Source organism: Chiloscyllium plagiosum, unplaced genomic scaffold, assembly GCF_037043375.1.
Source record: "Chiloscyllium plagiosum isolate Xiang-an unplaced genomic scaffold, Cpla_swu_hap1 HiC_scaffold_37, whole genome shotgun sequence".
NCBI lineage: Eukaryota > Metazoa > Chordata > Chondrichthyes > Orectolobiformes > Hemiscylliidae > Chiloscyllium > Chiloscyllium plagiosum.
The window spans coordinates 28,952,943-28,967,426 of record NW_028270175.1 but is presented as its reverse complement, the minus strand read 5'-3'; the positions used below and the strand labels follow the sequence as shown (position 1 = coordinate 28,967,426).

Here is a 14,484-nt window from a genome sequence, read left to right as displayed (position 1 = left end):
TGGAAATAGACACTGCTTCAGAAACCTAATTCCATGCCATTATTCTTCTACATAATAAAGAAACTGTAGGAAACCTTAAGTGTTCAGGAAATCACTGTTTACGTTGAAAGTGAATTCTAAAGCAACAAAAAATATTGTAGTTCTTGACTATGTTTTCAAACTGAAAAAAACTAGATAAATTTCCGGAATGGAAAGAGAGTGATCTTCACTTGCTGGACAGTCCAGTTAGCATTCTGCCAGCTTGTAGATATTTCTGAGTTGCGCAAACAGCTGTTGCAGAACAGCTAGAAATGGATGTTAGAAATCAGAAACAAAAACGGCAATTGCTGAAAAAACGCAGCAGATTTGGCAGCACCTGTGGAAAGAAAGCAGAATTAACATTTTAGGTTCGGTGAATTTTATTCAGAGCATCAGAAAATGACTGTAGTCTTGACAGCAATATTCATATCACCATTTTGATAGCGCTGCCTCCATACCCAGGATCAACCATCTGAAGTTTCTCTGGACTACCTCCAATTCAGTTTATCTTCCATTAGACAAGGGAACCAACACTGTTTACACTGTTCTAGCTGTGATCTGATAAGCGTCTTGTATAGTTTTTAGCAAGTCCTCCCTATTTTTATGCTCCGTTTCCTTGTGGCTAAGGCTCCACTTGCTTCCCCTATTACCTGCTGAACTTGTATGCTACCTTTTTGTGATTTATGCACAAGAAGCCCCATTTACCTCTGTGCTGCAGCTGTTTGCCATCTTACTCTATGTAAATACTGTTCTTCCTGCATTCTTCCTGCCAAAGTGCATATCCTCACATTTTCCCACATTATGTTCCATCTGCCAAGTATTTGCCTACTCACTTATTTGCCTGTCTCTGTCCTTCAGTAGACTTTTCGTACTGTCCTCACCACTCAGATTCTCACCTATTTTTATGTAACCACCGTTCTTGACAGTAATATGTCCCTTTTCTGGGACAATAATATATATTGGAAATAATTGTGACTAATTTACTACTCCCAACATCTAGAGTTCTGATTTATTAAGGAACCTTATCAAACTCCTTTCCTTTTGGAAATCTAACTATATTGCATAGGCTGGTTCCCCTTTATTTTGTTTGTTACCTCGGAGAATTTAATATATTTGTCAGGCGTGATTTTCCTTTCGTGAAGCAATGCTAACTCTGCTTAGTAACATTATGCAGTTCTAAATGCTCTGCTATTACATTTTTTATAATAGACTCTTGTCACCTGTCTTTGAAAAAATATTGGGTGGCACAGTGGTTAGCACTGCTGCTTCACAGCACCTGAAACCCGGGTTCAATTCCCGCCTCAGGCGACTGACTGACTGTGTGGAGTTTGCACGTTCTCCCTGTGTCTGCGTGGGTTTCCTCCGGGTGCTCCGGTTTCCTCCCACAGTCCAAAGATGTGCAGGTCAGGTGAATTGGCCATGCTAAATTGCCCGTAGTGTTAGGTAAGGGGTAAATGTAGGGGTATGGGTGGGTTGCGCTTCGGCGGGTCGGTGTGGACTTGTTGGGCCGAAGGGCCTGTTTCCACGCTGTATTGTAATCTAATCTAATCTAATCTAACTGACCAATAGTTACCTGTTTGGTGTCTCCATCCTATATTGAGGGATCAGTTTGATTATTAGCATTTCGAGCATTTTCTGTTTGATTTCAAGTACTGGAAAATGGGACTGGTGTAGAGTTGGAGTAGGTTTGGTCAATGCAGACTTGATGGGCCAAAGGACCTCTTTTATACTGTATAATTGACTTTCTTTATTAAACAATGTTACGACAATGCATTTTTTCTCTATAATTTTATAATCCAACCAATTGATTTCAGTCTAAAATTCTTTAATGGAGTAGTTTTGCTCTAATGCATTTTGGCATAATATATTTTGGAAACAATAGAATTTGGTTTTACTAATCTGAACCAGAATGAGGGCCTTACAGAAAGGATCAATAATTATCTGTTACTTTTCTTTCTTGGATAACTGATGCAGAAAGTTTTTAATGCACCTTAAGCCCTATTATTTGTTTATCATCATCTTGAGTAGTTTTGTAAATCAAACACCTAAGTTTGTAATAACTACATAATTGTGTGGAAGGGAGTACAGTAGAATATCTCAAGGAGAAAGATGGTGCTCAGAGACCAGAAGACAAATAGCAAATGTTAATATACAGCAAGATTACAATATTTGACGTGTCATCAAAGAAAATTATTTGATATCCTTTGTGAGAAAGGGTAGCACGGTGGCTCAGTGGTTAGCATTACTGCCTCACAGTGGCAGGCACCTGGGTTTGATTCCACCTTTGGGCGACCGTCTGCGTGGAGTTTGCATGTTCTCCACATGTCTGCATTGGTTTTCTTCTGGCACTCCGGTTACCTCCCACAGTCAAAAGTTATGCAGGTTAAGTGGATTCGTCAACTTCACCAACACATTCCACCCTGACCTTAAATTTACCAGGACCATCTCTGACACCTCCCTCCCCTTCCTGGACCTCTCTATCTCCATTAATGACGACCGACTTGACACTGACATTTTTTACAAACCCACCGGCTCCCGCAGCTACCTGGATTACACCTCTTCCCACCCTACCTCTTGCAAAAATGCCATCCCGTATTCCCAATTCCTCCGCCTCTGCCGTATCTGCTCCCAGGAGGACCAGTTCCACCACAGAACACACCATATGGCCTCCTCCTTTAGAGACCGCAATTTCCCTTCCCACGTGGTTAAAGATGTCCTCCAACGCATCTTGTCCACATCCCGCACCTCCGCCCTCGGAGCCCACCCCTCCAGCCGTAACAAGGACAGAACACCCCTGTTGCTCACCCTCCACCCTACCAACCTTCGCATAAATCAAATCATCCGCCGACATTTCCGCCACCTCCAAAAATACCCCACCACAAGAGATATATTTCCCTCTCCACCCCTTTCCGCCTTCTGCAAAGATCGTTCCCTCCGTGACTACCTGGTCAGGTCCACGCCCCCCCCCCCCACAACCCACCCTCCCATCCTGGCACCTTCCCTGCCACCGCAGGAATTGTAAAACCTGCGCCCACACCACCTCCCTCATCTCCATCCAAGGCCCTAAAGGAGCCTTCCACATCCATCAAAGTTTTACCTGCACATCCACCAATATCATTTATTGTACCCGTTGCTCCCGATGCGGTCTCCTCTACATTGGGGAGACTGGACGCCTCCTAGCAGAGCGCCTTAGGGAACTTCTTGAGACACCCGCACCAATCAACCACACCGCCCTGTGGCCCAACATTTCAACTCCCCCTCCCACTCTGCTGAGGGCATGGAGGTCCTGGGCCGCTCCCTCACCACCACACGCCTGGAGGAAGAACACCTCATCTTCCGCCTCAGAACACTTCAACCCCAGGGCATCAATGTGGACTTCAACAGTTTCCTCATTTCCCCTTCCCCCACCTCACCGCAGTTCCAAACTTCCAGCTCAGCACTGTCCCCATGACTTGTCCTACCTGCCTATCTTCTTTTCCACCTATCCACTCCACTCCACCCCACCCTCCTCCCTGACCTATCACCTTCATCCCCTCCCCCACTCACCTATTGTACTCTATGCTATTTTCTCCCCACCCCTACCCTCTAGCTTATCTTCCACCCTTCAGGCTCTCTGCCTTTATTCCTGATGAAGGGCTTTTGCCCGAAACGTGGATTTTACTGCTCCTCGGATGCTGCCTGAACTGCTGTGCTCTTCCAGCACCACTAATCCAGAATCTGGTTTCCAGCATCTGCAGTCATTGTTTTTAACTAGGTTAGGTGGATTGGTCATGCTAAATCGTCCGTAGTGACTCGGGATGTGCAGGCTAGATGGGTTAGCCATGCAGGGTTACGAGGATAGGGTGATGGGCTGGATCTGGGTGGGATGCCCTTCAGATGGTTGGTGTAGACTTGATGGGCAGAATGGCCTCTTTCCACACTAAAGAGATTCTGTGATTGAAGTATAACACAGAAGATATATGAATCTGCCTGTAAATCTACAGCCCCTTTAGGTATTAATATTGTAAAACAGGCAAAAATATTTGAAAAGGATCAACAAAGAGGGAAAAGAGTAACTTGCATTTACATAGGCCTTTTCTAAATGAAATGGCTCAAGGTCCTTCACTGGGGCAATTAATGAAATAAAATTTGGCATGTCTCTTGAGATTTTAGGGCAGATATTCCAGAGATTGATAGTAGGTAGTAGCAAGTTTTGAGAAGATATTTAGCTCAGGTTGAGAGTTTGGGTGCAAGTTTGCTCGCTGAGCTGGAAGATTCATTTCCTGATGTTTCGTTGCAGGACTTTGCCTGAGGCCCACTGAAGATGTAGGGTAACGAAACATCTGGAAATGAACCTTCCAGCTCAGCGAACAGTAGGTAGTTTTAAATGGTCTGTAGAAGGAGGGATTAGAAATTGATTGCAAAGAGATTTAGTAAAGTAATTCCATAGCTTGGGGCCTTGGCAGTCGTTGAATCCAGTGATCACCTACCTCCCAGCTAGATTGCCTGAATAGTGACCAGTGTCTCAATTGCTTATACATTGTTGTTGGACATTTAAATAAATCGTACCAAAGTGGTTTACGTAGACAGTGGACTGAATGTTATATATTAGCTGTGTCGATTTCGTTGAATTGCACAGAAGCTTTATCTCTGTGAGATTTCTTGTCATATCATCCTGAACATGCTTCCTTCATCATTCTGAACATACTTAATCATCCATAGTGCCCCTGGGGTACCTCTTTCGTCCAATGCTATATGGCCAGGGTAAGAGGATTTGAGCAATAGGCAAAGGCTGAATAGGCTCGGGCTGTTTTCCTTGAAGCGTCGGAGGCTGAGGGGTGACCTTGGAGAGATTTATAAAATCATGGATAGGACAAATAGACAAGGTCTTTTCCCTGGGGTGGGGGAGTCCAGAACAAGGGGGCATAGGTTTAGGGTGAGAGGGGAAAATTGAAAAGGGACCTATGGAGCACATTTTTCACGCAAATAGTGACACATGTATGGAATGAGCTGCCAGACAAGGTGGTGGGGGCTAGTGGAATTACAATATTTAAAAGGCATCTGAATGGCTACATAAATAGGAAGCTTTTAAAGGGATATGCGCCACGTTCTGGTAGACGTGACTAAATTAATTTAGGATATCTGGTCGGCATGGACGAGTTGGACCAAAGAGTCAGTTCCTGTGCTGTACGTCTCTATGACTCTTAACTTGACACTGCCAGGATAATCTAAAATAGACCAGTATCCCTGGAACTCATGCCATCTTTAAATGGCCATTATGCATCCAGACAAGTGCTATCAGTCTGCCCTGCCCTGCACAATTTGTGATATTTGCTCTGGATCTGGTAAATGAGGAGAAATGGCACCGCTGTTTGGGGAATGTGCAGCAGTGCAAGGAATGACCTCGGTTTGTCTAGGATATGTGCCACCATCATTTCTCTATTCTCTCAGAACCAGTGTATCTCTGCTCCTGCACTTTTCTCCCACCAATGTTCAGTGCTCTACCCTCACTATTACAAACAACATCTTCCCTCACTCATTCTTACCTACCCCAACCTCCCTCTATCCTAACCCACCCTCCTTTCCTGCTAACTCTTCATGACCTCTGCACTGCCTACTCGCACTCGAAGGCACCACACTATTTTTCTCCCATAAGCACTAGCAGTAATAGCTGTGCCACCCACTTTTACCTTACTCAACCTCTCCATTTCTCTCATTCCTGGAGAATGGGACCATAGGGAACTTCCGCTCTTCACTCCTTATGATGAGGGTATTTTGATCCCAACTGCCCAGGGTGGCCAAATGACCATGACCAAACCTCTGTACTGATATTAGAGGCTTCTCTTGACTTAATGTCCACATTGTGTGAAAGGGTGCAAGTATTACATTGATGAGGACTCCTGACAACCATAACAAGCATCCTGGCTTTGTGACTGCACTGATTGAAAGGCAAGACGTGATCATTTGAGCCTGCTATCTCTGACTTTGGGGATGCGGGGAACAAAGCACAGAAAGGCATGGCAAGACAGAGATACAGTGAGCATTCAGATAGCCTTACGATAGGTGAACACAAAGAGAACCAGGGAACAGCCCTGAAATACAGCCTGGTCCAATCTATGAAATGGCTGCTTGTCCATGAACACAGTGTCTTTGCAGCAGTATATCAATACTAGTTGCCAGTGTGCCCTGAAATACAACTTTAAAGTACAGATTGACAGGTGATATGAGTATCCTGAGGGGCAGGTGGATGAGGCGTAGGGGTAGTGGTGAGTACAGCAGGCACTCTGGCTTGGCTTGTGTCCTGAGATGATGTTGCTGCTATTGTACATTCTCTTCTTTCATCCAAGTCATTAATATAAATTGTAAGTAATTGTGGCACTCCACAAGTTCCAGGCTGTCATCTGGATAATGACCCATTAATCCCAACTTGCTGCTTCATTTGGTTAGTTGACCATTCTTTTATTCATGCTAATATACTACCTCAACACCATAAGCCCTTATGTTATTAGGTCGCCTTATATGCAGTACCTTATCAAACACCTTTCCTTTTGGAAATCCTAATAGGTTACAAGATGGTGATCCATAGGTGCAAGCAGCAAGCTGAAGTTGTTAGGTACCTGCTTTGATTGGCATGGCAGGATTATTGACATGTAGTTTCTTCGTGGAGAGTGATAAAATAGGAATCTGCATATTACTGAGATAAAATTTGCAGTTAATGAGGCTAACAACAAGCAATGTTCCCCCTAAATAGATGCTCCTTCATGAGAATCTCATCATGTCATCTGGAACTCTATTTGGAAATGCAATAGTTTGCTCCCAAAGTAGGGAAAGATCTCGCCTGACTTCTCACGCAGTTCTCGCATATTTCTTGTCACAGACCACGTCGTTCAGGTCACAAAAAGATTCCGCCTAATGATTCCATGATATAAATTTGCGGCAATGAGCCACAAACAGTGGGCCAACCACCTGCTGATATTGCCAAATGCAATGCCAAATGCAAAGCCATTGATTACCTCATGGCAGAGAATTGTGTGACATTTATAGTACAGTACAATAATCAGTGAATGAGCTACACAGTGTAACATTTTACATCCTTCATGATTGGAGTTATGTTGTGTAATTTAATAAGCATTTGCTGAGCTTGACAAACGAGGATCAATGGAATTTAGTGTAAAAGTTTGAGACAGTAATGTTAAGTCAGCTCATTGATGATACAGGGAGTTGGGGGAAATGCATAGTAATGGAGGATCGGAGGGCTGAAGAGCTGTGCTGCAGCACAAGTTGTAAGCAGCTAGTAGAGGTGAATTGGGAGTGAGATTGTGAGGGATGAGGAACAGGGTACCTGCAAGTGTGGAATAGTGAAGGTTTGAGTGAATAGGAGCAGTTATGATTTGTCTGATTTATAATTATCCATTATTGTAAGTGGTGCAAAGAACTGTAATATGTATCCAAAAGGCAGAATTGAGAGACTCTGATATCAAGTCTGATTACTGCTCATGTACCTGTAACAGAGCTTCAGAAGGCTAAAATAATTAAGTTAATTGCTTTGTTCTGCAGAAAGCTAACAGTGGTCAGGATATTCAGACCTGGCAAATCATTTTGTAGCAGTAATGGAGTTATTTGAACTTTGTCAGGTAAGTTGTCAGAGTTGCAGCTTGCATGTTTGACCACAGGTTTTGATCTGAACACTAGAGTAAGATGAGACAAAACGCAAGATATTCTTCATAAAATTAACCCTCTCAGTGTTTATTCGACACTGGAGAATGTGTGAAGCTTGGTGAAGCTACTATAAAAGGAGTTAGTGACAATTAACATTCTATTGAAATGCTGTTCCTGAAATTGAAACCTTGTTTTCCCCATTACAGATACTGGCAGACCTATGTATTTGTAGCTTTTTTCCAAGACTGTTTTTTGCAAATCATCTTACATTTATAGAATGGAGCACTTTATTTCTCATCTGTTTTATTGATTATAGGTACGAGACAAGGCACAGAGAGCATCTCGAATCCTACTTGATATAGAGGCTGGTGCTCCAGTCCTCCTGATTCCAGAAAGCTCCAAATCAAACCAGCTGATTGTGGCAAACCTTGGTAAACTGAAAGTGAAGAACCAGTTCTTGTTTGCTCGGTCACCGGGTACATTCTCACTGCGAGACAAGGTAGAAAAAATTACCATGGTTCATGTCTTTTTCCCTCAACTGGTGAGAATTCCTTTAATTTGTCCCTCTTCTGTTGCATTTTGTTATTTTCATTCATTTCATGTTACGCTTGTATGTGTTTTGAAAATGCATGCTTAGAAGAAAGACTTCATCCTTCTGTTTACTAAAGAAAGCGAGAATCTGGTGTTTGAAAATTGCTTACAATACAGGAGACTGCTGAGAGTTTTCTGACCAGTTATCATTATAGGTTAACCTAATTCTGGCGAAAGTGAGGACTGCAGATGCTGGAGATCAGAGTCAAGATTAGAGTGGTGCTGGAAAAGCACAGGCAGCATCTGAGGAGCAGGAAAATCGACATTTCGGGCAGGAGCCTTCAGCATCTAATTCTGGCCCCTGGCCATTTTCACAATTTTAGTGCAAAAGAATGCCCTGATATTGGTTCTTTTTTCCGTTCTATAAATGACTCAATTTAAAGATGACTGAAGACATGGTTGCAAATGTAGATTTTGTAATCTTTAAAGGGTCAGAGGCTGAGGGGTGACCTTATAGAGGTTTATAAAATCAGCAGCAGCATGGACAGGATAAGCAGACAAGGTCTTTTCCCTGGGGTGGGGGAGTTCAGAACTAGAGAGCATTGGTTTAGGGTGAGAGGAAAAGATTTAAAAGGGACCAAAGGAGCATTTTTTTCACACATAGCGTGTGCATGTATGGAATGAGCTGCCAAAGAAAGTGGTGGAGGCTGGTACAATTACAACATTTAAAAGGCACCTGGGTGAGTGTATGAATAAAAAGGGTTTAGAGGGTTTTGAGCCAAGTGCTGGAAAATGGGACTAGATTACTTTAGAATATGTGATCGGGATGGATGAGTTGGACCGAAGGGCCTGTTTCAGTTCTGCACATTTCTATGACGAAGGGAGAGAGGATCAGTTGGAGATTTTCCATGTGATGGGTTTGAAAGTAGAATCGGAAAGTCATTTAGTGAGGGAATGAGTAGTAATCTAGAGTCAAAGAGTTGACATGCAAGTCTCCAGAACTGCAGAGATTAGATAGGATAAAACCAAAATGTAATTTGCACATGAGAGGAGTAGGGTTTAAAAGTTGAGTTCACTAATTGAGGTTCACTGTTTGTTGCGCCTTTCACGATAAGCGCTAATAGGATTTATTGTGAAACAAAATTAGGTATTTCCCTGGTCGCCCAGTTAGAAAAATCAGGCTAAATTCCTTGAGGAAGTGGCAGATGGAATTTAATTCCGATAAATGCGAGGTGCTGCATTTTGGGAAAGCAAATCTTAGCAGGAGTTATACATTTAATGGTAAGGTCCTAGGGAGTGTTGCTGAACAAAGAGACCTCGGAGTGCAGGTTCATAGCTCCTTGAAAGTGGAGTCGCAGGTAGATAGGATAGTGAAGAAGGCATTTGGTATGCTTTCCTTTATTGGTTATAGTATTGAGTACAGGAGTTAGGAGATCATGTTGCGGCTGTACAGGACATTGGTTAGGCCACTGTTGGAATATTGCATGCATTTCTGGTCTCCTTCCTATCGGAAAGATGTTGTGAAACTTGAAAGGGTTCAGAAAAGATTTACAAGGATGTTGCCAGGGTTGGAGGATTTGAGCTATAGAGAGATGCTGAACAGGTTGGGGCTGTTTTCCCTGGAGCGTCGGAGGCTGAGGGGTGACCTTATAGAGATTTACAAAATTATGAGGGGCATGGATAGGATAAATAGACAAAGTTTTTTCCCTGGGGTTGGGGAGTCCAGACCAGAGGGCATAGATTTAGGGTGAGAGGGGAAAGATATAAAATAGACCTAAGGGGCAACTTTTTCACGTAGAGGGCGGTATGTGTATGGAATGAGCTGCCAGAGGATGTGGTAGAGGCTGCTACAATTGCAACATTTAAGAAGCATTTGGATGGGTATATGAATAGGAAGGGTTTGGAGGGATATGGGCCGGGCGCTGGCGTTTGGGATATCTGGTCGGCATGGACAGGTTGGACCGAAGGGTCTGTTTCCATGCTGTACATCTCTATTACTCTAAGTGATAAAATTCATTGATGAGGGATAGGCTGTAGATGTCATATACATGGACATCAGTAAGGCATCTGATAAGGTTCCCATGGTAGGCTGAAGGAGAAAGTGAAGTCACATGGGGTCCAGGGTGTACTAGCTAGATGGATAGAGAACTGGCTGGACAGCAGGAGATAGAGACTAGTAGTGAAAGGGAGTTTCTCAAAATGGAGAAATGTGACCAGTGGTGTTCCACAGGGATCCATGTTGGGACCACTTGTTTGTGATATATATAAATGATCTAGAGGAAGATATAGGTGGTCTGATTAGCAAGTTTGCAGATTACACTAAGATTGGTGGAGTAGCAGGTTGTGAAGAAAATGCAGCAAAATATAGATAAATTGAAGAGTTGTGCAGAGAAATGGCAGATGGAGTTCAATACAGGCAAATGCAAGATGATGCATTTCAGAAAGTCCAGTTCAAGGGCAAAATATACGATAAATGGAAATGCCCTGCGGAAAATTGATGTAGAGAGAGATCTGGGTGTTTAGACCCATTGTACCTGGAAGGTGGCAACACCGGTTGATAGTGGTTGAGAAGGCATACAGCATGCCTTCCTTCATCAGACGGGGTATTGACTATAAAGAGTCATGTTATGGTTGTATGGGACTTTGGTTCAGCCACATTTGGAATTCTGCAGACAGTTCTGGTCGCCACATTACCAAAAGGATCTGGGTGATTCGGAGAGGGTGCAGAGGAGGTTCACCAGGACGTTGCATGGTGTGGAGGATGCTAGCTATGAAGAGAGGTTGAGTAGATTAGGATTATTTTCATTAGAAAGATGGAAGTTGAGGGGAGACCTCATTGAGGTCTACAAAATCGTGTGAGGTATAGACAGGGTGGATGGCAAGAATTTTTTCCCCAGAGTGGGAAAATTACTAGGAGTCACAAGTTCAAGCTGAGTTTAAGGGAGAAATGGGTGGAAAGTTCTTTATGCAGTGACTGGTGGGTCCCTGGAATGCATTGCCAGAGGAGGTGTTAGAGGCGAGCACGATAGCGTCATTTAAGATGTGTCTGTCCAGATACATGAATGGGCAGAGAGCAGAGGGATACAGATCCTTAGAAAATAGACGATAGGTTAAGTGGAGGATCTGGATCAGCGCAGGCCTGGAGGGGTGAAGAGCCTGTTCCTTCTCTGTAATTTCTTTGTTCTATAACTGAACTACCTAGACCACAGATTCTCAATTGTGATGTCAACTCTCACTGAATTTCTGCAGTAGGCATTGGCATCTGGATATGGCAAGGGAGAGAACCTGGTATTACTGATAGAAATTGCAGGCCAGTGTAAGTTGGGTAAGGTCAGTATCAGTTGTAACATGCTGCATGTTCAAAGTCCCTTCAGTATTCATGTTCTCAATTTACAAATGGAATAGAATCCATTGAACAAGGTAGCCTGATGAGCCAGATGGTCCTCAAAATATTCAGTGGTTTTATGAAAAAAGCAGATAAGAAAAGGACAGTGTAAAAGAAAGCTTATAACTCCTGCACCTTTTTTTTATAGAGACAGTTAACTTTTACATTAAAACAATGGAAGGAAAATGATTTGCTTTACAGTTGAGATTGAAGCAGTATTGGCAAGTTAATTAGATTCCTGTGTTTGACCTGGGGCTGTGACTATACTGTGCGGATAATGAATGTCTGCTGCATATTCCCATTTTAAGGTATTGTCAAGATAATGGATGAGCTGTCTATATGTAATCTGGTTTTCAGGCTGTCTTGTAAGGATAATGACTGTGATCCAAAAGCTGACTTTAGACTGGTGATGATTTGTGATTCTGTATTGATTTTGTGCTGTGTTGTCAGGCTAATTGCACATTTGCTGGCATTTAAGCTATGCTATTGGGTAGTGACTGATGGGCTGTGCATGACCTGAGGTGGAGGCTGCATTGTTAGGATAATAGCTTGTATCCTGTACACGACCTAGGTTTGAAGTTGTCTGGATAATGAGCTTTTCCCGTGTGACAGGCATTCAAAAGACTGCATCATTCTATATTCAGAGCCCTCACTCATCAGTACAAAAAGCTGCAGTCACATAGTATAAACATATTCTAGATGAATGAGAGCCACATTAATTAAGTATTTAATGCAGTGAAAGGTAAGCTGCATTTGTAAATTCCGAACTTTAAAGGAATACAAAACAGTACATTTAATTGAATGCAGAATTTTGCTTGTGTTCCTTTGTTGAGAACTAGCTTGCTGTTTATTTAATTTCTTGCATTCACTGCGTATTTGAAACAGATGAATTATTTTTAATTGCTTTCTGCTTTGTCGATATGCGATATATAAATTTATGTTTTTTTTGCCCTTTTTTCTTTTTCTGAGAATTTGATTTTGCACGCCAATTCATACAAGGACCCATCATTACTGGAGGTACACAGACAAGATCACCTGTTTGTTTGGAAGTTTTTGCAGAGGTGATGTGGTAGTATAGCACCTTGCTTGTGTGTTCACGCACTTTTACAAGTGCTTTCAAAGTTTCCATATCGTAGATGATTAGGTATAGTTCTCATTATGATTTCCAAACAATTACCAAGTATTTAAGAATGGCACAACTTTGAAAATGGTCATGGTTGGCTATGAATGTGTGGGTCATCAAATGAAATCTATTTACTTATCTATTATTGACCTGTGAAACATATGAAAATATATGCCTTAATGATACATTCACATTTAGGAATTGCTATATGACAGTAATGGATTCAATGAGTTGAAGAAGAATATGCCATTTCTCAAACTTGAATTTAAATGGGTTGGTGGAGGATACTTCCCATCTTTTTTTTAAAGAATAAAAAGTCTTTGAAAACAGTAACTCCAGTGATTTATTTTTGAGGTGGAATGGGTCTTAAGGTGCATTCACTACTGTCAGTGCTTAAGATGAAAATATGCCTGAGAGAATACTGTTGCACTTGATATGTCTGTGTGTGGGAAGGAAAAATGTACATTTCAACTTGTACGTCAACATGACATTCAATCCAAGTATTTGCAGACTAGTTAGTAAGGTACAATCACATGGGATCTAGGGGAGCTAGTCAATTGGATCCAAAATTGGGCGGCACGGTGACTCACTGGTTAGCACTGCTGCCTCACAGTGCCAGGGACCTGGGTTCGATTCCAGTCCTGGGAGACTGTCTGTGTGGAGTTTGCATACTCTCCTCGTCTGCGTGGGTTTCCTCCGAGTGCTCCAGTTTCCTCACACAGTCTAAAGATGTGCAGGTTAGTTGGATTGGCCATGATAAATTGCTCATAGCGTTAGGTGCATTAGCCAGAGGGAAATGGGTCTGGGTGGGTTACTCTTCGGAGGGTCGGTGTGGACTTATTGGGCCAAAGGGCCTGTTTCCACACTGGAGGGAATCTAATCAAAATTGGCTTGAAGATATGAGACAGCACTTGGTGGTGAAGGGTTATTTTTCGGACTGGAGGCTTGTGACCAGTGGTGTGCAGCAAGAATTAGTGCTGGCTCCACTGCTTTTCATCACTTATATAAATGATTTGGATATGAACATAGGAGGTATCGTTAGTAAGTTTGCACATGACACCAATATTGGAGATGTAGTGGACAGTGAAGAAGGTTATCAGAGTATAGTGGGACCTTGATCAAATATGCCAATGAATCGAGGAGTGGCACATGGAGTTTAATTTAGATAAATGTGAGGTATTGCACTTTAGTAAGGCAAACCTTGGCAGAACTTATACACTTAATGGTCGGGCCTTAGGGAGTGCTGCTTGGGGGTACAGGTGCATAGTTCCTTGAAAGTGGACTCGCAGGTCAGCAGGGTGGTGAAGGTGGTGTTTAGCATGCTCACCTTTATTGGTCATAACGTTGAATATAGGAGCTGGGATGTCATGTTGTGGCAGTACAGGACATTGGTGAGGCCACTTTTAGAATACTGCGTATAATTCTGGTCACCCTTCTATAGGAGGGATGTTGTGTAACTTGAAAGGATTCAGAAATGATCGACAAGGATGTTGCCTAGATTGGAGGATTTGAGCTATAGGGAGAGGCTGAATAGGCTGGAGTGACCTGATAGAGGTTTATAAAATTGAGGGGCATGGATAGGGTGAATAACCAAGGTCATTTACCTAATGTGGGAGAGTCCAAAACAAGAGGTTGTTGGTTTAGGGTGAAAGGGGAAAAGATTTAAAAAGGACCTGAGGGTAACTTTTTCACACAGAGGCTGCAATCTGTATGGAATGAGCTGCTGGAGGAATTTGTGGAGGTAGGTACAATTACAACATTTCAATGGCACCTGGATGGGTATATGAAT

At 42.7% G+C, this 14,484-nt stretch overlaps 1 protein-coding gene across 10 annotated transcripts in view; it reads left to right on the top strand.

Annotated features, from left to right (window-relative positions):
* vps13d (vacuolar protein sorting 13 homolog D) overlaps positions 1-14,484 on the top strand; it is a 314,700-nt gene that overhangs the window by 86,163 nt on the left and 214,053 nt on the right. For 4 of the 10 annotated variants that reach the window (XM_087980552.1, XM_087980551.1, XM_087980548.1 and 1 more), the window contains exons 24-25: positions 7,973-8,197; positions 12,542-12,589. In XM_087980552.1, coding sequence (XP_087836678.1) covers positions 7,973-8,197; positions 12,542-12,589 — 273 coding nt within the window. The remainder of the gene's footprint in view (positions 1-7,972; positions 8,198-12,541; positions 12,590-14,484) is intronic. The other 6 variants (XM_043675644.2, XM_043675641.2, XM_043675640.2 and 3 more) reach the window with 3 other exon arrangements.